This window comes from Carettochelys insculpta, chromosome 23 (assembly GCF_033958435.1).
Source record: "Carettochelys insculpta isolate YL-2023 chromosome 23, ASM3395843v1, whole genome shotgun sequence".
Lineage (NCBI taxonomy): Eukaryota > Metazoa > Chordata > Testudines > Carettochelyidae > Carettochelys > Carettochelys insculpta.
In genome coordinates this window covers 1,122,281-1,148,003 of record NC_134159.1, presented here as the reverse complement: position 1 = coordinate 1,148,003, position 25,723 = coordinate 1,122,281, and the positions used below count along the sequence as shown (strand labels likewise).

The 25,723-nt window shown below is 54.0% G+C and overlaps 1 protein-coding gene across 6 annotated transcripts in view; it reads left to right on the top strand.

The window, feature by feature from the left end:
• The window catches only part of RAP1GAP (RAP1 GTPase activating protein), a 121,747-nt gene that overhangs the window by 65,670 nt on the left and 30,354 nt on the right, over window positions 1-25,723 (top strand). For all 6 annotated transcript variants that reach the window (XM_075018106.1, XM_075018104.1, XM_075018105.1 and 3 more), the window contains 2 exons: window positions 20,628-20,663; window positions 21,557-21,604. In XM_075018106.1, the coding sequence (XP_074874207.1) occupies window positions 20,646-20,663; window positions 21,557-21,604 (66 nt within the window). In that variant the 5' untranslated portion in view covers window positions 20,628-20,645. The remainder of the gene's footprint in view (window positions 1-20,627; window positions 20,664-21,556; window positions 21,605-25,723) is intronic.

The following is a 25,723-nucleotide window of genomic DNA, read 5'->3' as shown; positions in this document are numbered from 1 at the left end:
TCTCTGGCTGTCACTGCAGGGCTGCCCCCCAGCACAGCTGCGCCCCTGGACTGTGTGTGTCTCTGGCTGTCACTGCAGGGCTGTCCCCCAGCACAGCTGTGCCCTTGGGCTGTGTGTGTCTCTGGCTGTCACTGCAGGGCTGCCCCCAGCACAGCTGTGCCCCTGGACTGTGTGTGTCTCTGGCTGTCACTGCAGGGCTGCCCCCCAGCACAGCTGTGCCCCTGGACTGTGTGTGTCTCTGGCTGTCACTGCAGGGCTGCCCCCCAGCACAGCTGCGCCCCTGGACTGTGTGTGTCTCTGGCTGTCACTGCAGGGCTGCCCCCAGCACAGCTGTGCCCTTGGGCTGTGTGTGTCTCTGGCTCTGTCACTGCAGGGCTGTCCCCAGCACAGCTGTGCCCTGGGGCTGTGTGTGTCTCTGGCTGTCACTGAAGGGCTGTCCCCAGCACAGCTGTGCCCTGGGGCTGTGTGTGTCTCTGGCTCTGTCACTGCAGGGCTGCCCTCAGCACAGCTGTGCCCTGGGGCTGTGTGTGTCTCTGGCTCTGTCACTGCAGGGCTGTCCCCCAGCACAGCTGTGCCCTTGGGCTGTGTGTGTCTCTGGCTCTGTCACTGCAGGGCTGCCCCCAGCACAGCTGTGCCCTTGGGCTGTGTGTGTCTCTGGCTGTCACTGCAGGGCTGCCCCCAGCACAGCTGTGCCCTGGGGCTGTGTGTGTCTCTGGCTGTCACTGCAGGGCTGTCCCCAGCACAGCTGTGCCCTTGGGCTGTGTGTGTCTCTGGCTGTCACTGCAGGGCTGCCCCCAGCACAGCTGTGCCCTGGGGCTGTGTGTGTCTCTGGCTGTCACTGCAGGGCTGCCCCTCAGCACAGCTGTGCCCTTGGGCTGTGTGTGTCTCTGGCTGTCACTGAAGGGCTGTCCCCAGCACAGCTGTGCCCTGGGGCTGTGTGTGTCTCTGGCTGTCACTGCAGGGCTGCCCCTCAGCACAGCTGTGCCCTTGGGCTGTGTGTGTCTCTGGCTGTCACTGAAGGGCTGCCCCTCAGCACAGCTGTGCCCTTGGGCTGTGTGTGTCTCTGGCTCTGTGACTGCAGGGCTGTCCCCAGCACAGCTGTGCCCTTGGGCTGTGTGTGTCTCTGGCTCTGTGACTGCAGGGCTGTCCCCAGCACAGCTGTGCCCCTGGACTGTGTGTGTCTCTGGCTGTCACTGCAGGGCTGCCCCCCAGCACAGCTGTGCCCCTGGACTGTGTGTGTCTCTGGCTGTCACTGCAGGGCTGCCCCCCAGCACAGCTGCGCCCCTGGACTGTGTGTGTCTCTGGCTGTCACTGCAGGGCTGCCCCCAGCACAGCTGTGCCCTTGGGCTGTGTGTGTCTCTGGCTCTGTCACTGCAGGGCTGTCCCCAGCACAGCTGTGCCCTGGGGCTGTGTGTGTCTCTGGCTGTCACTGAAGGGCTGCCCTCAGCACAGCTGTGCCCTGGGGCTGTGTGTGTCTCTGGCTCTGTCACTGCAGGGCTGTCCCCCAGCACAGCTGTGCCCTTGGGCTGTGTGTGTCTCTGGCTCTGTCACTGCAGGGCTGCCCCCAGCACAGCTGTGCCCTTGGGCTGTGTGTGTCTCTGGCTGTCACTGCAGGGCTGCCCCCAGCACAGCTGTGCCCTGGGGCTGTGTGTGTCTCTGGCTGTCACTGCAGGGCTGTCCCCAGCACAGCTGTGCCCTTGGGCTGTGTGTGTCTCTGGCTGTCACTGCAGGGCTGCCCCCAGCACAGCTGTGCCCTGGGGCTGTGTGTGTCTCTGGCTGTCACTGCAGGGCTGCCCCTCAGCACAGCTGTGCCCTTGGGCTGTGTGTGTCTCTGGCTGTCACTGAAGGGCTGTCCCCAGCACAGCTGTGCCCTGGGGCTGTGTGTGTCTCTGGCTGTCACTGCAGGGCTGCCCCTCAGCACAGCTGTGCCCTTGGGCTGTGTGTGTCTCTGGCTGTCACTGAAGGGCTGCCCCTCAGCACAGCTGTGCCCTTGGGCTGTGTGTGTCTCTGGCTCTGTGACTGCAGGGCTGTCCCCAGCACAGCTGTGCCCTTGGGCTGTGTGTGTCTCTGGCTCTGTGACTGCAGGGCTGTCCCCAGCACAGCTATGCCCTGGGGCTGTGTGTGTCTCTGGCTGTTACTGCAGGGCTTCAGTCCTTGCTGCTCTTCTTAGCTCCTCTTCTCCCCAGAGCCCCAGTCAAAACCAGCTCACAGGGAGGATGGGACCTGGCCTCCTGATTCCCTCATTGGCCTGTCCGACCCTGTCAGTCTGGATGACCTGGAGTGTGGCCTCTTCCCATTGTCCCTGGGGACTGTCCGTCTCAGGGCCCTGGTTTCTCAGGGACCCTTCCCCTTTCAGTACTGGCAGCCAGCCAACCAACCCCCTGAGTTTTAGTAAGGGGCCAACAGTCCCCTTACACAAAGGCACCCTGGATTGGTTTCTCCAGCTGTGCCCAGAAACCCCATCCTCTTACAGCCCCAACCAGCCAGGAGCCCCAGGGGCCTCATACGGAGCGGCAGCGCTGGCTGGAGCTGCTCCCAGAGGTGACTGTTTCCCATGTGATGTGATGTCATTAAAAACGTATGTACGTAGGGAGTCTGTCGTGTCCAACGACGACGTCTTGAGCTTGCGCAGGCTCATCAGTTGTGGACTGGCACGTGGCTGAGGAGTCCAAGCTTTGAAGGGCCTGGACGTTCACAGTGGGGGCAAGGGAATTGTCCTGGCTCTCTTGGTGCAGCTGCTGCTGTTGCTTTCTTTCTCTCACGAGCATCAATGAGGCGTACGTGTCGCTGCTCTTCAAAATTGTCGTACGCGTGTCGTAAGAGAGCAGGCCAGGCTGGTTGGTCTTTTGCATGGTGCTCTAGCTGATCTGGTTTTAAACCAGCATGAGCAATGTTGGCCTTCACACAGTCTCTATACCTCTTACGAGGCCTGCCTTGATTCCTTCTGCCCTGGAGAGTTCACCGTAGAGGAGTTGCTTAGGGATTCTCGACTCCTCCATTCGTATGACGTGCCCTGTCCAGCGAAGTTGGGCTTTCAGAATCATGGCTTCGATGCTCATGGTTCCTGCTCTGTCCAGGATTTCCAGGTTCCTAACTCTGTCCTGCCATTGAATGTGCAGTATTGACCTCAGGCTGCGTGTGTGGAAGCACTCCAGCAGTTTTATATGTTTTCTGTACAAGGTCCAGGTTTCACAGCCATACAGGAGACTGGTCAGGACTACACCCTTGTACACTTTCAGTTTAGCAGACTGTCGGATATTGTGCTGATTCAACACTCGCGCTCTCAGACGTCCTAGTGCTTGGCTGGCCTGGCAGATTCTGGCACTGATTTCTTTGTCAAGGGAGCCAGCATTGGCTATCACACTGCCAACGTACTTGCACTCCTCTACTGTTTTTAACTCTGTTCCTTCCATAAAGATTGAAGTGGGGAGAACAGCAGATCCTGGAGCAGGTTGAAACAGCACCTCGGTGTTTCCTAGGCTGATGGTCCAACCAAAGAGGCGAGTGGCATCAGCAGACTTGTTGACGATGAGCTGGAGATCAGATTCCTTGTGTGCCATAAGTGCACAGTCATCAGCGAAAAGAGCTTCAAGGATGAGCCTCTTAAGCATCTTGGTTTTAGGATTCAGACGATGGAGGTCGAAAAGTGACCCATCAAGTCTGTATTTTCTGTAGACTCCATGGTCCCGGTCCCTAACTGCATGGCTGAGGATGCATGTGAAAAAGAGGTTGAATAACACTGGGGCCAGCACGCACCCTTGCTTCACACCACTGGCTATCTCAGATGGGTCTGAGGACTCACTTTTGAAAGAACAAAGTCAGTCATGTCATCATGGAGCAGGCGAATGAGGTTAACGAATCTTCTCAGGCAGCCAAGTTTTGTCATTAAAAATAACCTATTGAAATCTCCAGGATTGCCTTCAACAGTCACACCTATGCCCACCCACCCACGCATGCCCACCCACCCACGCAGGCAGGCACACCCACCCACGCAGGCACGCACACCCACACACACCCACCCACCCACGCAGGCATGCACACCCACACAGGCACGCACACCCAGGCATGCACACTCACGCACCCCCACCCACGCAGGTATGCAATCTCACGCACCCCCACCCATGCCGGCACGCACCCCCACGCACGCAGGCATGCACCCCCAGGCACACCCGCCCACGCATGCACGCCCACCCACGCAGGCATGCACCCCCAGGCACACCCGCCCACGCATGCACGCCCACCCACGCAGGCATGCACCCCCAGGCACACCCGCCCACGCATGCACGCCCACCCACGCAGGCATGCACACCCACACACGCCCAGCAGGGCACCACTTGAGTCCAGGCCCATTGCCTGAAGCTCCCTCCTGCCTGTCACTGGCTTCACTTTCTTCAAGACCCTCCTCTCCCTTCCACCCCAGCTGACACCCTTCACCCCCTCCCCGCCCTTTGGAAGGGAAGTAAGCTCAGAGCAGAGGTGAGAGCCCACAGCTCTGCCTGGCTCTGCCCTGCCCCTGCGTCGCCAGCCTGTTCTTTTAGAATACAGACTAACGCAGCCACCCCTGAGGTTTCTCCTCTGACTCCAGACTGCAGCTAGACTGTGCAGTGAGAGGCTCCGGTTGCTGTGCTGCCCCGTTCTGAAGATCAGTACCAGCTTTGTTTCTCAGCCCTCTAGCCCCACTTCAGCTCTGCAGCATGATTCAGATTTTGTTGGCAGTGGTTCAGTCATAGAATCACAGAATCCCAGGGCTAGAAGGGACCTCAGGAGGTCATGTAGTCCAGCCCCCTGCCCAAAGCAGGACCAACCCCAACTAAGTAATCCAAGCCAGGACTTTGTCAAGCCGGGACTTGAAAACCGCAAGGGATGGAGAATCCACCACCTCTCTAGGCAACACATTCCAATGCTTCACCACCCGCCTGGTGGAACAGTTTTTCCTAATATCCAACGTACTCCTCTCCCTCTGTAACTGCAGACCATTGCTCCTTGTTCTGCCGTCTGTCACCACTGAGAACACTCTCTCTCCATCCTCTTTAGAGAGCCCCTTCTCGTTGTTGAAGGCTGCTATTAAATCACCCCTCAGTCTTCTCTTCTGCAAACTAAATAAGCCCAAATGGCTCGGCCTCTCCCCATAGGTCATGTGCTCCAGCCCCTTAATCATTTTCATTGCCCTCCACTGAACCTGGTCCAGCACATCCACTTCCTAGGAAGAAAGATCAAGGAATACAGAGCACAAATGATGCTCTTGTCCATCCTCTGCTCACAGTGCTCCTCCTAATGCACCCTAGTATGCCATTAGCTTTCTTGGCTACAAGGGCACACTGCTTACTCATATCCAGCCTTTCATCCACCATAACCCCTAGGTCCCTTTCCACTGTACTGCTGCTGAACCAGTCAGTCCCCAGCCTATAACAATGCTTGGGATTCTTCCGCCCCAGGTGCAGGACTTGACACTTCTCCTTGTGAACCATATCAGATTTCTTTTGGCCCAATCCTCCAGTTAATCCAGGTCACTTAGGACCCTAGCTCTACCCTCCAACATATCTGCTTCTCCTCCTAGCTTAGTGTCATCCACATATTTGCCGAGGGTGCAATCCAGTCCCTCATCCAGGTCATTAATAAAGATGTTGAACAACACCAGCCCCAGAACTGAGTCTTGGGGCACTCTGCTTGAAACCGACCACCATCCAGATATTGAGCCATTGACCACTAGCCATTGGGCCCGACTATTGAGCCAGCTTTCTGTCCATCTTATAGTCCATGGATCAAATCCATACATCCTTAACTTATGGATAAGAATTTTGTGGGAGACCATATCAAAAGCTTTGCTGAAGTCAAGGTATATCACATTCACTAACTTCCCCATGTCCACACAGCTTGTTACCTCGTTATAGAAGCTAATCAGATTGGTCAGGCAGGACTTGCCCCTGGTGAATCTATGTTGGCTACTTTTGATCACTTTCCCCTCTTCCAAGTGCTCCAAAATGGATTCCTTGAGGATCTCCTCCATTATTTTCGCAAAACAAAAAAGAAGTCAAGTAGCACTTTAAAGAGTAGCAAAATATTTTATTAGGTGATGAGCTTTTGTGGGACAGATCCACTTCTTCAGGCCAGAGCCAGACCAGAACAGACTCAATATTTAAGGCACAGAGAACCAAAAACAGTAAGCAAGGAGGACAAATCAGAAAAAGATAATCAAGGTGAGCAAATCAGAGAGTGGAGGGGTGGGGGGGAAGGTCAAGAATTAGACTGAGCCAAGTATGCAGACGAGCCCCTATAGTGACTCAGAAAGTTCCCATCGCGATTTAAACCATGTGTTAATGTTCCGAATTTGAATAATTCAAATTCAATTGAATAATTCAAATTATTCAAATTCGGCACATTAACACATGGTTTAAATCGTGATGGGAACTTTCTGAGTCACTACAGGGGCTCGTCTGTATACTTGGCTCAGTCTAATTCTTGACCTTCCCCCCCACCCCTCCACTCTCTGATTTGCTCACCTTGATTATCTTTTTCTGATTTGTCCTCCTTGCTTACTGTTTTTGGTTCTCTGTGCCTTAAATATTGAGTCTGTTCTGGTCTGGCTATGGTCTGAAGAAGTGGGTCTGTCCCACAAAAGCTCACCTAATAAACTATTTTGCTAGTCTTTAAAGTGCTACTTGACTGCTTTTTGTTTTGATAGTGTATAGACTAGCATGGCTTCCTCTCTGTTATTATTTTCCCAGGGATTGAGGTAAGCCTGACCGGTCTATAGTTCCCTGGATTGTTCTTCTTTCCTTTTTTAAAGATGGGCACTACATTTGCCTTTTTCCAGTCATCTGGGATCTCTCCGGATCTCCAAGAGTCTTTGAAGATAATGGCCAAAGGCTCGGCAATGACGTCTGCCAATTCCCTCAGTACCCTTGGGTGCATTAAATCCAGACCCATGGATTTGTGTACATCTAGTTTTTCTAAGTAGCTCTTCACTTGTTCCTTGCCCACCAAAGGCTGACCTCCACCTTCCCACACTTCCCTGTTTGTGAGCAACAAGTCAATTTGTGCATGGTCCCTGGTCGGTTCCATCAGCAGTTGTACCAGGAAGTTATCCCCAGCATTCTCCAAAGACTTCCTGGATTGTCTGTGTGCTGCTGTGTTGATCTCCCAGAAAATGTCCGGATAATTAAGCTCTCCCATGAGAACCAGGGTCTGTGATTTGGAAGCTTCTCTTAGCTGTCTGAAGAAATCCTCATCTACCTCATCTCCCTGATCTGGCGGTCTATAGCAGACACCAACTACAGCATCACCTCTGTTACTTCTGCCTCTAAGTTTAACCCAAAGATACTCAACTGGATTTTCTCCCTCCTTATACTGGAGCTCTGAGCAATCATACTGCTCCCTCACATAGAGCGCAACTCCTCCTCCTCTTCTCCCGTCTGTCCTTCCTAAACAGTTTACACCCTTCCATTACCGTGCTCCGGTTATGCGAGTCATCCCACCAGGTCTCCATTATTCCAATCACTTCATACTTCTTAGACTGTGCCGTGGCCTGTAGTTCCCCCTGTTTGTTTCCCAGGCTGCTTGCATTTGTGTATGAGCACCTTAGAGAAGTGACTGACCGGCCACTTTCTTCTCTTCACCCTTGAAACCTACTTGATTGTTCCCTCCTCCTCCTCACTTACCTCAGGGCTCGTGTCACCTTCCCCCAATGAACCTAGTTTAAAGCCCTCCTCACTAGGTTTACAAGCCTGCCTGCAAAGATGCTCTTTCCTCTCTTTGTTAGGTGGATCCCATCTCTTCCCAGCAATCCTTGTTCACAAAACATAGTCGAAGAAACCAAAGCCTTCTCAGCAACACCACCATGCATTTACCTCATCGAAACAACAATCCCTTCCCAGACCCCTTCTTGCCTCTCTTCTTTCCCATCATCCAACCCCCCTTTTAACAAAAAATTCAATTTGTAATTTAAAATAAACACAAAAACTTGGTATAAAATTTTTCTTTAAAATTAAAAATAAGCACAAATAGTTTTTCTTGGCCCAAAAATTTAATAAAAATGTAATTTAACATCAGAAACAGCAGAAAAAAATAAATTTAATGCGAAGGATGATGCTGCATTTTCTTTACAAGTGGTTTGAAAGATGAAAGTGCACAACTCAAATCGTTTTTGACATCCTGTCAATTTCTATTTCATTTTTAATGTGACTTAACTTGAAAAGCTTTTTTCACAGAGGCACACTGACAAGAATGGAAGAATAATATATTGCACTGCTTCTTCAGCTTTCAAGTACATAGGGAAATATTTTATCCAAAATTCCTCCAAGCTTGAGTTTTCGAAATTATCTTTCACAATTGAATCATATTTTATTCTGAGTGCTTGTTGCAATATTTCTGGCAATGAATCAACATCAATGTTGAATGGATTGTGTACTAATTTATGAATGGGGTTACCAGAAAAGTTGTCTGGAAAACAGCGGATGAATTTGTTAGCAAGGCAGTCCAAAGGAGCCACAATTTTGTTCTTCACATCCTCTTTGCAAAGTTCTTGGAAACCTTCATTTTCAGCGAGTGATGAGAATGTTGGAAAAGACAAAAAGCTGGGCAACCGAGCTTGTGTTTGACGTTTTCAAAGCTGGATTTTTTCCGTAACGTTTTGATGGCTGTTGTTCTTCGTCAAGTGTTGCTCAAGACGACTGGGTCTCAAGGCATCATTGCTGAAAACTGCGTGGCATACTCTGCATCGAGGATGATCAATCCCATTTTTTTCCAGGACAGTGAAGCCAGTCTTAATGTAGTCTTCATTGTACTTCCTTTTCTTAATCATGGCCATGATATATGAATTTAAAAATCTATAAAACCAATTTTCCTGATTAGAGTAAATTTAATGGACACAAGTTACTTTGATAAGTTATCGTGAACATTTATTTACTATTACTATTGCATATGGACACGTGCTGCCTTATATATACCCCACCACCAGTAACCGTGAAAGACTAGCTACCTATTCCCATGATAGAACAGTTCCAAACACTCCCACGAGTGTGCTAGAAAGTTTGAAAAAGTACCATGGCCTTCTACATTGTTCTTTGGCCTACCCACCAACTGACCCAGTACCCAAAAGGCAAAAAAAAAAAAAATTGAAAATTAAAATTTTTCCAGCAGTGGTCTCCAATCTTTTGACACCCAAGATCACTTTTTCAATGTCAGGACAAGCCCCAAGACTCACCCCCTTTCCTGAGGCCCTGCGCTCTCCATTCCCCTCCTCCCCATCATTTGCTGTCTCCAGCCGTTACTCACTCTCACTGGGTTGAGACAGGAGGTCTGGGCTCTGGGGTGGGAATGAGGGATCTGGGTGTGGGAAGGGTGAATGGTGCAAGCTCTGGGAGGGAATTTGGGTGCAGAAAGAGGTGGAGGAGGGGCTGCTGGCTCAGGAAGGGGGCTCCAGACTGGAGAGTGTTGGAGTCAGGTGGAGTGTTGGGGTGCTGAGCAAACCAGAAGCTTGTGGATGTGAGGGTGCAGGAATGGAATTTGTGGGCCCCTGTACACTCTGAGGTGGGGCCAAAAAAGAGGGCTGCAGTGTGCAGGACAGGGCCGCCAGTGAGTGGGATAGGGATGAGGTGCAGAATCTAGGTGGAAAATAGGGTACAGAAACAAGCTGGAAGCAGGTGTCTGGCCAGGAGGTAGGGGGCAGGAACAGGGTGTTGGTGGGCCCCTGGGCTGGAGGCAGAGGGCAGGTGGGGCCATGGGCAGGGGGCAGGATACCGTGGGGATCAGGGCAGCGGGGCAGGGAAGTTGTGGGGGTCCAGGCGAGGGGAGGGGACATCTCGCCTGGTACCTGGGGGTCCCACTGCTGCTCCCGGTCCGGGGTCTCAGGAAGCGTGCGCTGCTTCCCCTCCCCAAACAGCTGGCGCGTCCCCTGAAAAGCCGGGTCTGTTACCCACCGGCTGCTTCCTTCCGCCTGATGCCTTCCGGCGGGGGGAGTGGGAGTCCCAGGTCCGCGCCAGCAACAGCTGCTCAGGCAGACGGCAGATAACAGACCCGGCTGTGCCGGCTGTCTGGGGAGAGAAGCAGCGCGCGCACTTCCTGGGGTGCCGGCTCTGGCGTGCGCCTGCGGGACCTCCCCCCGCGCTGCAGGAGCCAGCGCTCCCTCCGTGTTTGCAGGAGCCAGCGCTGTTCGCCTAGAAAAAAAGATGGTGGAACTCAAGCTCCAGCCTCCTCCCCCCGCCAGAATTCAAGCTCCAAGCACACGCTGCCCAGCGTGGCCGTCTGCTGGGGCCCCTGCGTGTCTGCACAGCGGGCTCCCTTGCGCGGAGAGGAGCAGGGTCTCGCCAGCTGCGCGTGCCCTCGCGCTGCCCTGGCACTCCCGTCTGCCCCAAACAGCCGTCTTGTCCCTCAGTGCTCCTGAGCACGTCAGCATCCCGCAGCCCCATGGACAGTTTGGCGGTGGTCTGGTGTGGCCCCCCCGGCTTCTCTGAACAACTTCTCCCGGGGACAGAGGCAAGGAGGAAAAGAGGCTCCGCTCTGAGTCATCTGAGAGCCCTGCAGGTCATGGCCCCCTCCCAGCACTCCCGCCCGACTCTCTGAAGCTCACCTCTCGCGTGGGTGTGGAGCTCGTCCCAGAGCAACATGCGCTCACGCTGCAGGGCCCGTCTCTGCCCTTCTCCTGCCCTGCGGGCTTGGCCATCCTTCCTCCTTCTTGGCTGGCTGCCGCTCCAATGTTTCCGCTCACTGCACAGGCATTTTTCAGCCCGAGATCTTCCAGCTGGTTGCATAGGAAGTTACATTAGCTCCGCTGGCTCTGGAGTCCGCTCCTTCTGGCTCGGGCTTGGGGGCTAGTTGCACGTGGCTGGGGAGTCGCCATCCTGGTTTGCACACAGCAGTTTCAGTTCTTCTTTCTGTCACTCTCAGCCGCTGGCAGCTCACTCTGTCACTCGGAGTCTGTGTGATGGGTTGGGTCACAGAGATCCCCTTGAGAATGTCTCCTGACGGGCTGATCATACCACTGAGACTGTGCCCCAGGACACGGTCCTGCTGAGCTAGAAGCTCTGGTATCCCCCAGAAAAGGCACCGAGCTGGGATCACAGCCCACAGCAGACCAAGATGGGCACTGAGGGCAGCTCGGCTCTGGAAAGACTCGGTCAAAGGACCTTGACGCAACACCCAGGTGCACAGCTCCATTGGGACCAGAACCCCAGATAAATCTCTGTGCAGCAAATTTGTACAGACCAAGCCCAAAAATTGTTCGCACCCTTGACCAATACAAGAGAGAGATGCAGAGTGGCTGTCCCCTCAACCCCAGTAACAATTATTTATGCAGAGATTGGTAATATACCAAAGGGCTGTTATTAAATGTAAAAAGTAGTGTTTAAATTGTTGCAAGTGTAATAGGATGGGGATTTCTGGCCACAGCTAAGGAAATCAATCCAGACGATCTTTGCTTAAATCCAGGCCACTTACAGCCCCAGGCTTGGCTTTCCTTCTTACTAAGGCAAATCCAGCCAGCCACCACAGCACCGCTGCCAGCCCCACTGGCCAGCCAGAAGCCACACAAGCAAACCCACAGACTTCCCAGCTGCTACAACAGCCCAGACCAACAGCCCCCAGCTAAGGTGAGTGGTTATTAAACCCATTTCACCAACTCCATGCAGATTCTTCCAGGCCCCAGAGGGTCCAGCCACAGTCTCCAGTCAATAGTTACTGAGATCTTACCCAAAACAACACGCTGGGCCAACCTTTTAAATCTACATATCAAAGATTTATTCACAAAGAAAGAAAAACAGGGTTAGAGAGAAAAGTGGCTACAGCGATTCTTTGCATACAACGTCAGTTCCTGATGCAGCCAGCGATGTTCTGTGCTGATTCTTGAAAGTCTCTGAGAGTCCCCCCATTGGGGTAAGATTCCAGGTTACCTATTGTCAGTTGTTGGAGAACCGGAGATCTGGCAAGCTGGAGCCATCGCGCTGGGACAGGAACATGAGCAAAGAGAGAAGTGAAAGGCAGTCTTTCTCTCTCAGGATGGACACTGCCAGGCGCCTTTTACAGTTTTCTCCTGTGGAGGAAAAACCCTTTCTCCTTCCCATCAGGCCTGGAGAGTCCAGGCCCCTAGTGCAGGCAGGCTGCTGTAGCACTCTGCCATTGGCTGCTGAGCTTGCCAGCACACACCAGTCCATAAGCACAATGTGTGGAAGGGACGTCTGGGCATCTGGTTTCCATCCCATTGTTTAGCCCATTTTCCTGGCTGGGGCTGAGTTCACACCTCCTAATGTGAATCTTAGCACTGCTAAGCACTGCTAATACAGCTACAGAGCTAAAGCCCACAACCCTGCCTACAATCATGATACAGACGTATCAGTGGCAGACCCAGACCCAGGGCCTCCTCAGCTCCCATTAGACACTTCACATGGCCTCCCAGCATGCTGCTTGGGGCCAACAGATACATAGACACATCACATGGCCAATATACAAGTCCAGTCATGTGACAGCAGGTGATAACAGACAGACCAAAGTAAGTTACTGAGCAGAACAAAACACACCAGTGAAGCATAATTCATAATACACTGAAAGGTTCTGTTACAAATCGTAATTTCTCACCCTAGTGCTTGTTTGAGTAAAAGCCTTCGCAAGCCAGAGCCGTCCTTCCTCTCGTTACAGTGCTTCTGTCTCCAGGCGTTTTCGTGACTCCTCTGAGAGTGGGGAGAAGATCTCAAAAGCCGTCTGTTTACTTCCTCTTCTCTTTTATAGAATTTCCCCAGCGTGGGAAGTCTTTGTTCGATTCCTCACACCCCTGGGGAAAATCCCAAACTCAGGAAGGATTCCAGCACCCGGTGGCACGGTCCCTGTAGGACCAACCATAGTCCAGGCTTCCACGGAGAACAAGACGCTTCCCAGATCGTTGTCATGAGCACTGGCCCATTCAGTTCCTGAAGTACCACAAATGGCCTTCACTTAGCAGGTCTAGACGAGGTTTATGCTTCACGTACTGGACTGATACAGGCACACAGGGGGAAGATACATCCTCAGGGGTTTCCCCAGGGGACAGCCTGCGTGCCACATTTCACAGAAGCATATTCCAGTCAAGCATGTTCATATTCAAAACCATATTTCCATAAACATATGGGGGCACACTGCGACAAGTGTGCTGAACCCGCTCCTCCCTCGGCTGAATGGCCACGCACAGGAAGCCTTCCCAGTGAGCTCACGTTCTCTGTGGGTCCCAGCATGGCTGTCCCGCACTCCCTGGGTTCTGCTGTTGCTTAAAGCGCAGTGTCTCTCCGCAGCGCAGGGCAGGGTGTGGGAGGAGGTATAATCAGGGTGTAACACTCCGAGGTTTTGTGGGCTCTAGGAGCATTAATTTAAGCCAAAATGCATAGCGAGGGGGCTCCTGGCAGCCCCAGACTGGGGATCCTCTGCTACAGATCGCACCAAACCCCTCATGCAGAGCGCTGCTGGCCACCACACTGGCTAATGAAACCACACCAGCATTTCCCTCAGACACTCCTGTTCCCCTGACTGCCACCACCACCAGGCCCCTCCTTCCACAGGCGAGAGGTTATGAGAACCAAATTCACACAGAACAATAAGAAGTCCTGTGGCACCTTATAGACTAACAGGTTAGGAACGGTAATGTGCAGAAGCCTGTGGGGGAGCACTTCAATCTCCTTGGACACTCAGTGGCAGATTTAAGGGTGGCAGTCCTGAAAAAAAAGACATTTCAAAATCAAATGGAGAGAGATCTCTGAGCTGCAATTTATTTGCAAATTTGACTCCATTAACCAAGGATTAAACAGAGACTGGGAGTGGCTCCCAGTTGACAAAAGAAAAAGCAGTTAAGTAGCACTTTAAAGACTAGCAAAATGGTTTATTAGGTGAGCTTTCGTGGGACAGACCCACTTCTTCAGACCATAGCCAGACTATGGTCTGAAGAAGTGGGTCTGTCCCATGAAAGCTCACCTGATAAACCATTTTGCTAGTCTTTAAAGTGCTACTTGACTGCTTTTTGTTTTGATAGTTTACAAAAGGAGTGTCTCTGCCCTGGGTGTTAATATCTCCACATTAGACTGACAATGGCCATATCCCCCCTCCACCTCCCTGTCTTATCTGACCTGTTTTTTCCTCTCTTCATACATACTACTGATAATGGGCCTTTTCCACCCTGACTGAGTAGACCTTGTCAGCTCTGGCCCCACTCTTTCAATACCCCTCTGAAACCACCCCCCCAACTCATGCATCTGATGAAGTGGGTCTTTCCCCATGAAAGCTCATGCTCCAAAATGTCTGTTAGTCTATAAGGTGCCACAGGACTTCTTGTTGTTCTTGAAAATACAGACTAACACGGCTCCCTCTCTGATAAATTCACGCAGGTTCCTCCAGTCCCAAGGGACCAGCCCCATTCCCAGGGCTTATCTACGATGCACACCATAGCCAGCCCTTTAGGATCTAAAACCTCAAGGTTTAGTGAGAGAAAGCAAGACAAAGACAGAAAAAGTTAAAATCGTTCCAGGGCCCAGGTTACAGACACTACCTGCAATGTTCTCGGGCAGGCTTGTAGCAGAGACGGACTCAACGGCTGACTTAAGCCAAGTCTCTGAGCACATCTGCTCTTAGGCTGAGCCCTCAGTCCTCTGCCTCAGGTCACAGCCAGGCTCCTCCGGAGGTGCGAAGCTGGACTGACGAGAAAACCTCCAGGCCCCTTCGTGCCCTCAGCCAGGTGGAGGGAATCCCATCTCGCTGTGGACAAGCACGTCCCAGTATGGAGCGAGTTGCCCGACAGGCGGGACTCCAGGCTTTGCTGGTGGAAGCCGTTGCTGCCCTGCTGGCCTGAACGTTCTCGGCAAAGGTCGTGCAGTGTGGACGGGCACCTCCCACGCCCACTGTTAGCCGAACGCCTCTGGTCCCGCAGTGTCCAATGCCCACTCTGTTCGCCACGGGGCAGAGTAGTGTGGTGAAATGCAGATCGGCAGCCCCAGAGAGCTGCACTCGTGGGGCACCCTTCCAGCCACTCCACTCATGTGCCCCACCACATGGTGGGACAAGAACATGGCGGAGGCAGCTTCTCTGGCTCTGGTGGGCTCCAGCCGCAGGGCGGTTCACGTAGTGCGGGTTCAGTCCTGGGCAGCTCGCATGGCGGTGGCTCCAGTGCGTAATCATGAGGTCGGCGTCTGGCTGGGCCGGGGTGAAGGTGGCGTCTGGCTGGGCCGGGGTGAGGTCAGCGTCTGGCTGGGCTGGGGTGAAGGTGGCGCCTGGCTGGGCCGGGTTATGAGGGCGGCGCCTGGCTGGGCCGGGGTGAGGGAGGCGCCTGGCTGGGCCGAGGTGAAGGTGGTGCCTGGCTGGGCAGGGATGAAGGTGGCACCTGGCTGGGCCGGGGTGAGGTCGGCGCCTGGCTGGGCCGGGGTGAAGGTGGCGCCTGGCTGGGCCGGGGTGAGGTTGGCGCCTGGCTGGGCCGGGGTGAAGTTGGCGCCTGGCTGGCAGCTGTGGCGATCTGGTAAATTTCTCTTGGACACCACTGCTCTCGTCACTTGGCTGACAGCCCTTGCACAGTGGCCCAGCTCAGCCTTCTGATGGTCCTTCCCAGAAGCAAATGTTTGAAATACAAGCACAGCGCTGAGACTCCATGTCACACACATGTGCGAATGGCACAAACAGGCCCAGCAAACGACCAGCTTTTTACAGACACCTCCTCACTTGGCCCCACTTTGTGTAAGGTTTGCTGCAAACACGAATGGTTGTTGCAACCATGATCTGTGTGTTCTTATTACAGTCCAGTAATGCCACATTCCCAACACAGAACTGATGCAGCAAAGGATGAGACAAACATCCCGGAGTGCATCCCTGGGTTCTGTGTCATTACAGATTCTAATGCAGCGTTAGAAATATCAGTGCAGAACTGGGATGGTGTATGAAAACCATATTTGTTTAAAACAGGGGTATCTTTGTGCGGCTTAGCATGGGAGTAACGGGATTATCACAGAATCGAGGTAACACTTGGTTCAGCCAAGAGTGAATTGGATCAGCTCTTGCAGCATAGTCCCCGTGTGTCCTGTATGATCTTGCCAAGAGCCAAAGAAAATAATTGATCCGTACAACCACTAGCAATGCTTGGAATCCAATTAACATCAACTCAGCATAGATACCGTGTTCTCTGTAGAATAGTAACAGAGAGGGAGCCGTGCTAGTCTATACACTATCAAAACAAAAAGCAGTCAAGTAGCACTTTAAAGACTAGCAAAATAGTTTACTAGGTGAGCTTTTGTGGGACAGACCCACTTCTTCAGACCATAGCCAGACCAGAACAGACTCAATATTTAAGGCACAGAGAACCAAAAACAGTAAGCAAAGAGGACAAATCAGAAAAAGATAATCAAGGTGAGCAAATCAGAGAGTGGAGGGGTGGGGGGGAAGGTCAAGAATTAGACTGAGCCAAGTATTGAGCCAAGTACATGTTCTCTGTAGTGTAGGAACCTTAGCCTTGCATGCAAGCAATACAGTAATGTGCCTCAGTTTCCCTTTTCATATGACATATGTCAAATAGCAGTATCACAAAGTTTTTTTAATATAAAATGTATTCTTATGAATCACTCTGAACATATTCAAGGGTTTCTCCCAGAACTCGCATACATTGTACAGGTTTGGTATCAGCAGCACACCCATTACAAAACTTCACAGCTGCCGTAAGTGCGAATCCGTTGCAAATGTACGGTTTTCTCACGCCACATCTTTGGCTCACTACCATTGGAGTTTTGGCTGTTTGGTGCCTTCTCTTTGGGTAAAGCAGCTTCCTTCCTTCTGGTGTCTACCTCGGTATAAGATCTCCTCTCCCTCCCTGCTAATAATTGTGAATGAGCCTTTCTTTCCAGTCAGTGAGCAGCCCTGTGAGAACCAAGTAAAACAGCTGCACAGCCAGTCTCTGTAGGATGCAGGAGAGGGCCAGCAATTCCCCATCTCCAGATGGTGGAAACACATATATTCTTATACTGGACTCCACTTCTGATTCCATGGGGAGGCAGTAGTTGGAGGGGGAAGGACAAAGGAGCTGTAGTCCTGGTGGGCCAGTAAGGGATAAACAGGGATTCCTCCATGTGGATTCTGCGTCTGGGACTCACAAAACAACTCTCAGAAAGCAGTTTGGTTTGCAAATTTCCAGGCTGGCTGGGAGGGGGCCGTCTCCCTGAGATCATCAATGGCCCAGCTCTTGTTAGAAGGGAGAGAGATCAGATTTCCACCCCAGGGGGCAAGAGAGAAGATTAGAACTTGATGGTGCTAAGAAAGGCCTCAGCCATTTATCCCCAAAATACCAGATTCTCAAGGATGTTGCACAGAGGTTGTGGTCTACCAAAGAGCAACGTAAATGTGCAGTTGCAATGGGTTTGTTCTGTAACTCACGCTGACTGCTGTAACCAAGGGGTGCTGCTACCAAAAGCTGTAGAATTGTACCATGTACTGAAGGTTTGGAAAGAGCCATGTGACATGATGACATTGATGTAGAAGCATGAATTGTATGTTGAAGGAGTCTGTAACTCTGAAATGTCACCATTGTTCCCTGTAACTAATCTTGCAACCTCTCACATGAGGAGGAACATTCCAAACCTATTGTGTGGCATGGAAGGGGAAACTGAGGCACACAACCATTTTGGTGGTCTGGCTAAATGCCAAGGGTGGAAGCATTTGTACCTTCCTTTACTGGACTGTAACTGAATTCCAAACATTGGCTGAAGCAGCTGTATGGGCTGGTGGGCAGACAGGGCAGGGCCCAGACCAGAAAAGAACTATTTGATCTGTTGGTGCTGCAGCATCTGTATGGGCTCTGCCTGCCCGACTTGAGAACGTGGCTGATGGACCAGAGACAGAAGCAGGGAGACCGACCAACCTGAGGGAACTAAAGGGACTTGCCCGGCTGCATCACATGAAAAGGGCCAATACCAAGCTCCTGAGTTGGAGCCTCCCCCAGCAGGATTATGACATGGAGGTGGTGACATCAAGGGGAGCACTGAGGGTGCAGCCGATGCCCAATCACGAGGGGAGGGCCCCAAACTTCCCCAGGTCACTGGCTGAGTGACCCCGCTCAGTTCGGTCTGGAAGGGGGGAGAGATGTGATGGAGTGGGGGATACCTGTGTGTGTGTGTGTGGCTCACAGAGGGTGTGGGGCTCCTGCTGAGGGTAACCCTGACAACCAGGTAACACCTTTGTACTGCAGACGAAGGAGGAGGTGGAGCCTGAGGGGTTTGAATTGGAACTGGGAGTTGGAAGCAGTTAGTCTGGGCTGAGGGAGAGAGAGACAAAGGAGGGGGCAAGGCCCCAGCTCTGGGGGCCCCTCGGGGCCTCCTCTCCCCAGCATGGATTGGACTGGCTGTCTCGGCCTGCTGTACTGACTCCTCTGTACGATGCTGTGTCCTGTCGGCTAATAAACCCGCTGTTCTCCTGCTAAGTGAGAGACTCTCCTGCCTGCGGACGGGGTGCAGAGCTTGGGGGACCCCAGAACCCCATCACACCTTGCTCAGCTCACTCTCGTAAGCTTTACGAGCCACCAGCCGTCACCCTCCGCAGCGTTATCCTTCCATGAGGGCTTTCACCTGACCATGAGCTGCAATGTGCTCTAGAGGACAGTTTTTCCTGACTCCTGAGCTTGATCTAATTCCAGTTTCACTTCCGAGTTATGAGCCAGACATTCAGCAAGCTCATTCACAGCCACACGCCTTTCTACACAGGCAGAGCTTGGCGTGAGCTGCTCGGAGGGCTCAAAAGGATCCTGAGCAATTTGCAATGGGCGACTGGGACCTTTCTCTAGGAGGGGACACTGAGGCACAAAAGGTTGTGAATTCCCCATGTCAGCCCTGGGGCTTGAGCTCCCAGACTGCTGGCATGGGCACTAGACAATCCTAACTCCCTGGGGGATGGCTCTGGGGCAGTGGGACTGGACAGGGAGGCTGGCTGGCTGGCCTAGTGGGTGCTGCTCCCCCGTGCCGAGGGCTGGGTGCCTGACAGCCATGTCCTGAGCAGCAGTGCTGAGGAGGAGGTGACGATGCTGGGGCTGCAGGGCTGGGGCTCGGCAGAGAGCTTGGCATGAGCTGCCGTCCGTTCCAGCGCAGGCTGGTGGGAGCAGCTGAGGCTTTCGCACACCTGCCTGCTGGAAGTGTGTCATGGCAGAGACCTGTGGCCATCCCCTGATCTGCAGCCAGTTCCCTGGCTCCTGGGCACAGCCTGGGGCCGGCTGGCACAGCACAACCTGCCCTTTGGCACGGCTCCTCCTGTGCCTGGCTTCACGCCCACAAAGTACACATGTATTTCAGTGCCAGCGAATCCCAGCCCCAGCTGAGCGACTGCCACCTCCACGCCTCCTGGGGTGGAGACTGGGTGCCCCCACACAGCAGCCGGGACTTGCGTGGGCAGTGCCCCAGGGAGCCCCAGTCCAGCAGGATGGCTCAGCCGCGATCCTTCCTCTCTGGCACCCCAGGGCTGCACAGGAGTGACTCAGCCACGGGCGGCTGGAACGTGAGTCTGGCTCACGGCAGCCTCAGGGGCACACGGCAGCAGCAGCATTGGGATTCCTGGGGCCTCTGCAGCCCCGGCCGTCCTGGCTGGCTGCCCAAGACCCTGAGGCTGACCACATGCTGGGGGGGGGGCGTGGCTGATGGAAGGGCAGTCGTGGGCACATGCCAGGCAGGTGGATGGAGCTGAGACTGGGGCAGCAGCGAGGAGCTGGCACTGAGGAGGCTTGGGTGGGTGGGAGGAGCCCTGAACCAGTGAGGGAATCCGTTCCTGCCCGGCTGTTGAATGTGATGTCCAGGGCTCTGACCCAGCCCGTCTGCGTCAGAAGGGCAAGGGGCTGACCGTGCGTGCCTAGGAGCAAGCGGGGTCCAGCCCGTGTGTGTACACAAGGGGTGTGAACAAGAGCTCAGGGTGCACGGGGGGCGGGAGGCGTGCACAGTATGTTGGTACCTGCGTGGGGCAGGTGTCCTAGGGCATGTTGGCAGGCGTAGCTGCTCGGGAGTGTCTGGAGACACATGGAGTCATGGGACTGTGTGCGTCTCTCCCTGTGCCTGCAGATGCCTGTAAGGTGCATGTGTGTTTGGCCACAAGCCTGTGTACGCACCTACATCTTGATACAAGCGTGTGCGTTTATCGCTCAGTGTCTGTTGGGGGGCTGCACAGGAACCTCACTTCGTGTTGGGGGTTCACCTGTCGAGCAGCTGTGCCCCCGCCTTACCCTTGCTGGTTCCCCAAGAGCAGGGGGCGTAAAGGCTCTTAGGAGGTCCAGCCCCCCATACCTGACCAGACACCTCCCACCTTGGACAGGCCAGAGCTGCTCCCCCACAGCTGAAAAGGGGGACAGCTCTAGTTCCATTTGGGACCAGGGACAAGAGCTGCCGGCGTTTAGCAGGGAGCATCACCCCCAGACCACACAGCCAGCATGAGTCACTGCCTGCCCCCGTCTGGCTGTCACACACGTGGGGCAGATGAGGACTGAGGGGCAGGGACCTGGCACAACTGTCGCGTCAGACCTACCTCAGGAAGCTTTTCCCCTGTCCCAGCCTGCCCTGCCTCGGCCGGACACTGCTGGCTGCCCTGTGGCCATGGGTGCCCATGAGGGTCTGGGATTGCAGGGCAGGGGCCCGGCCGGCCCTTTGAGGTGACAGGCTCCTTTCTGGCTCTTGCAGACCTCGGCGTTGTTTGAAATGATCGAGAAGATGCAGGTGAGTCGCCTCCGGGGGCTGAGCAGGCCGAAGGGAGCCGGAGCTGGGGCAATGCACTCGGAGGCCCTGGGGTGCACACAGGTTCTGGGGAGCCAGCCAAAGGGCCGAGGCTGGATTGGGGGAGGAATTCCCAGGGGACCCTGCTCTGGTCCATCTCAACCTGGGGAGCCTCCTCGCTCTGCGTGAGAGATCCAGCAGGGCCACGGACAGGCTTGTGTCCCCTGGGAGCGGCCCCGGGTGGGAGCGGCCCGGGAAGCTCGGGGGCAGGAGGAGACGCAGAGCTGGTGCCCTGGCTGAAGGCTGTCAGCGTGTCCGGAGCCTGAAGAGCTTTGCTCTGGGGCTGTCAGCGTCTCCGTGCAGTTGTTTTCTGGCGGGGACGAGCCATGAGCAGGATGCTGCGGGCTGAGCCGAGCTGGGGGCCCTGCAAGCCCCTCACAGGGAGGCCCTCCCTCGGATGCTGGCAGTGACTGACTCCACTGGGATGGGCCTTGCTGAGAAGGCTGCGGGCAGCAGCTACGTCGCTGAGCAGAGGCCTCAGGGGGAGCTGGGCCCAGCCTGGCAGCTCTGCCCGACTGGCTCAGTGTGCAAAGGCCAGGACACCCAGTGAGTGGAACAGCTCGCTGGGCTTTGCAGCTCTGGGCCTGGCATGGCCCTGCCTAGAGCCAGGAGCCAGACACCGATCCGGGACTGCGCAGGCCCCAGCCGTGAGCACACGCTCACCGCAGAGCCCACCAGGTGCCTGGAGTGCCTTCCCAGCGCCACCCGGAGCAGGAGCAGCCATGAGCCACAGCTGCCGCAGACCGGCACCTAGCCCCCACCCGCAGAGCAAATGCGCTCTGCCAAGGCCTGTGCTAACGGCCGCTCACTGCTGCTCTCTTCCTTGTTGCTCGCAGGGCAGCCGAATGGATGAACAGCGATGCTCCTTCCCGCCCCCGCTGAAGGTAAGTGCTGAGTGAGGGCAGGGCATTGGCGCTTCTGGGAGGGCCTGGGCTTTGCCTGACTGAAGGTGGCTCTGGAGCCCCGTATCGAGTGCCAGCTGGGCCCTGGCCCCCAAACAGGCTCTGGCTAGAGGTGAGAAATCACTGTGCCCCCAAACGCTCAGTTCTGAGGCTGCTCAGAGGGTGCAGGGCAGGATTCACAGCTCCTGCACTTTCCTGTGAACCCCAGAGCACCTCGTTTTGCCTGCATTGCCGCTGCCCCTCCCTGCCAGCCTGCACCCCCTCAGCTAGTCCACTGCCCGGGTCCCCTCCATTCTCAGCTCTGCCGCAGCCCCTCTCTGCTGACCCACAGCCAGGGGGCTATTCGGCTATTCTAGTTGTGGGCTCCTGTCATGAATGAGTGCTGGTGAAGAGTTAACCCTTACAGCGGGCTGACTGCAGGGGCAGTCAGGTAACCTGATGGGAGGAAGAGAAATTCTTTTAAACTGAGAACAATTGCAGTCTAAAGTGTCTTGGGCTGTGACTGGAGCAGGGAGAGACCAAAAATGCTTGCCTGGATCCAGTAAATCTCCTGCTTGTCTCAGAACAGCCGAGGGGGTGTACGCAGGAAGGAAATGCTACGTTAGACACAAATTGGTTCTGCATATATATCTCCTGGAACTGGAAGAGACCTTGGGAGGTCATCTAGTCTAGTCCCCTGCCCTCTTGGCAGGACTAAGCACCCTGTCTGATGTCTATTTGCCCCAGTCCCTGAATGGCCTCCTCATGGATTAGAGCCCACACCCCTGAGTTGAGTTTAGCAGGCTAATGCTCAAACCACCGAGCTGTTCCTCCCTTCCCTGAGCTAGCCCTCCCATGTGGACTTTTCTCAGGCTCGTGATCCTTTCCCCGGACACTAACTTCTAAGCTGAATCCCAAGGAAGTAATTCTCTGGGCAGCAGCCAGAATGTTTGAGCTGGTTTCTCTCATTTTGAAGAAGTTACCGTGTTTAAGGCAGCGATCGGATTCCCGTGGCCTAGAGAAGGGTCTGCGTCTATTCGTGCCTTAGCCTGAAAGGTCAGCTCTCAGTTTACAGCTCTTTGTTTCCAAACTCTCTCCTCAGGGAGGGTTAAGAGCTTGGGGTTCACCCCACAAAGAGACATCCCAAGTGTGTCTTCCTGGCTCAAGGGGGTTTTTCTCACTTGAGGGGAGGTGGTGGTTACCCCTGAGGGTCAGGGAATCTGTGACCTTGGGGAGCTTTTTAAGTGGAGCCGTTACAGGCGAGGTATCTTTAAGGTTTGGCAGGCCCCCACTTTCTGCACTCGGTGTGTCAGTGTGGGGAGGCAGCCCTGACAGGTCCCCTCGGCACTCAGCTCTGCCGCTGCCCCTCCCTGCTGCTCCGTCGCCCCGAGTGGCCACTGTCGGCTGTTCTGCAGTGCGGTTTGTTGTTGTGCCGAGGGCAAGAAGGAGGAGACCGTCTGACTCATCCTTCTGGCCACCTCAGGCAGGACTGAAACCCCCATCGTCAGAGCTCTGGGCTGATGCCTTCAGCCAGCAGAAAGCAGCTCTGTCAGGGAGGGGTGCCCCCAGGGCTGTGCCTGGGGCCTGGCTGGGTGTGCCCTCCCTTCTCCAGCAGCTCTGGGGGAGGTCAGCGGCCATGGAGCTGTCCCTGCTGGGCTGTTGGCAGCTGAGGGGACAGTCGATTGACAGAGGGAAGTGCAGACAGGAAGCAGCTTGGGACACACACCGGCCCATTGACCTGGCCGTGTGCCATGCACAGCGGTGCTCGTCTGTGTCACTGCCGATCTGAATGGTCAGCCTCTGATGGTGTTCAGGAACATACGACAGCCCCTGCCCAATGACATGTCTGCCTGTGTTCCTGAATCACAGTCCCAGGGGGCAGGTGCCTGCTGGGTCTGGCCTGACCCCCCAGGGATCTCTGCACTGCTTCCAAGTGCCTGCCAGGCCCCTTGTGCTGCCCCACTTTCCATTCTGAGGTGCTTGCCATGGGAACACTGGGCCCCCATGCAGCCCCCAGTGGCAGAGGCTTGTCTACACTACAGCTTCCATTACCAGTGTACATCTCAAAGTGCTCTGCCCTCTGAGCTCCATCCCCCTGGGGAGATGTGGGTCCTGGAATTGGAGGGATGAGCCTCCATCTGGAAGGCTCTTGGGGGAAGACAAGGCCTGGCTGGAGGCCAGGGGCTGGTGGGAGGGCAGCAGTAGGTCTGACTCTGACACAGGGGGGTTTCTGTAGTTGATGAAAAGGGGAGAGATTCCAGAAGACAGGGAAAGGGCAAATCTGGTGCCCATGTATAAAAAGGGAAATAAGGATGACCCAGGAAACTACAGACCGGTCAGCTTAACATCTGTGCCAGGAAAACAATGGAGAAAATAATTAAGGAATCCATCTGTAAACATCAGGAATATAAGATGGTAAGAAACAGTCAGCATGGATTTATAAAGAACAAGTCATGCCAAAGCAACCTGATGGCTTTCTTTGGTAGGAGAACAAGCCTGGTAGATAAGGGGGAAGTGGCAGAGGTGGTATATCTAGACTTTAGTAAAACTTTTGATGCAACTTTCTTATAAATAAATTAGAGAAATGCAACCTGGACATGGCTGCTGTGATGTGGGGGGATAACTGGTTGGATCACCGTTCCCAAAGGATAGCTATCAATGGAGCACTGTCAGGCTGGAAGGCCATAACAAGGGGGTTCTGCAGGGGCCTGTTTGGGATCGGTTCTGTTCAGCATCCATCAGTGATTTAGATATTGGCATAGAGAGTGCACAGAGCAAGTCTGCAGATGGCACTGAGCTGGGAGGGGCTGCAACTGCTTTAGAGGACAGGGTCAGAACTCAAAAGGATCTGGACAAACTGGAGAAATGGTCTGAGGTAAACAAGATGAAGTCCAACAAGGAGAAATGCCAAGTGCTGCCCTTCGGGAGGACAACCAGGTTCACCCACACAGAACGGGAAGTGAGTGTCTAGGAAGGAGAACTGCGGGAAGGGATCTAGGGATTATAGTGGACAGCCACGTGTCTTCTCCCTAGTTTTCCCTTGCAGCCCCTGCACTCCTGGCTTCTACTGGGGCTCAGGCCTTCCCTCAGTGCCCCCCTGCATGCACCGTTTCTGCTGAGCTTGGGGCTTCCCTGGGGCTGGCACAGAGTGAACAGCTGCGCAGGGGTGGGGGCTGGGGGAGGGGGGCTGGGCCAGAGGAGAGTCAGTGGGCCGTCAGGGCCAGCAAGAGGCACACCAGCACATGCAGCTGCCTACACACACCCCAACATTTGGTGCTCCACATTTTTGGGTACCCTATGTGCCCATGTGTTCTGTGTACGCCTAAGGACAGCCCTGTCAGCAGACCACAAGCTAAATAGGAGTCAACACAGTTGCAAAGAAAGCAAACCTCCTTCTGGGGTGTTCTAGCAGGAGTGTTGTAAGTCAGACATGAGCAGTAATTCTTCCACTCTGCTCAGCGCTGACTAATTAGGCCTCATTGGAGTACTGTGTCCACTTCTGGGTACCACATTTCAAGAAAGATGTGGAGAAATTGGAGAAGGCCCAGAGAAGAGAAAAAACAGAAAAGGAAAGGTCCCAAATGCATGCCTGACCTACCAGGGCAGATGGAAAGAACAGGAACAGAGAGAAAGCCGTGGCAGTCTGTATATTATCAAAACAAAAAGGCAGTCAAGTAGCACTTTAAAGACTAACAAAATAATTTATTAGGTGATGAGCTTTCGTGGGACAGACCCACTTCTTCAGACCATAGCCAGACCAGAACTGACTTAATATGTAAGGCACAGAGAACCAAAAACAGTAATCAAGGTGGACAAATCAGAAAAAAAAATGATCAAGGTGAGCAAATCAGAGAGTGGAGGGGCAGAAGGGGCGGGGGGAATCAAGAATTAGATTAAGCCAAGTATGCAAACAAGCAGGGTTTGTTTAGTTTAGAAAAGAGAAGGCTGAGAAGGGACAGAATAACAGCTTCAAAGTACGTAAAAGGATGTTACAAGAAGGTGGGAGAAAAATTGTGATGAAAAACAAGCAGCAACAGGCTTAAATTACAGCACAGGAGGTTTAGGTTGGATATTAGGAAAAAAGTTACTAACTGTCAGGGTGGTCAAACATTGGAATAAATA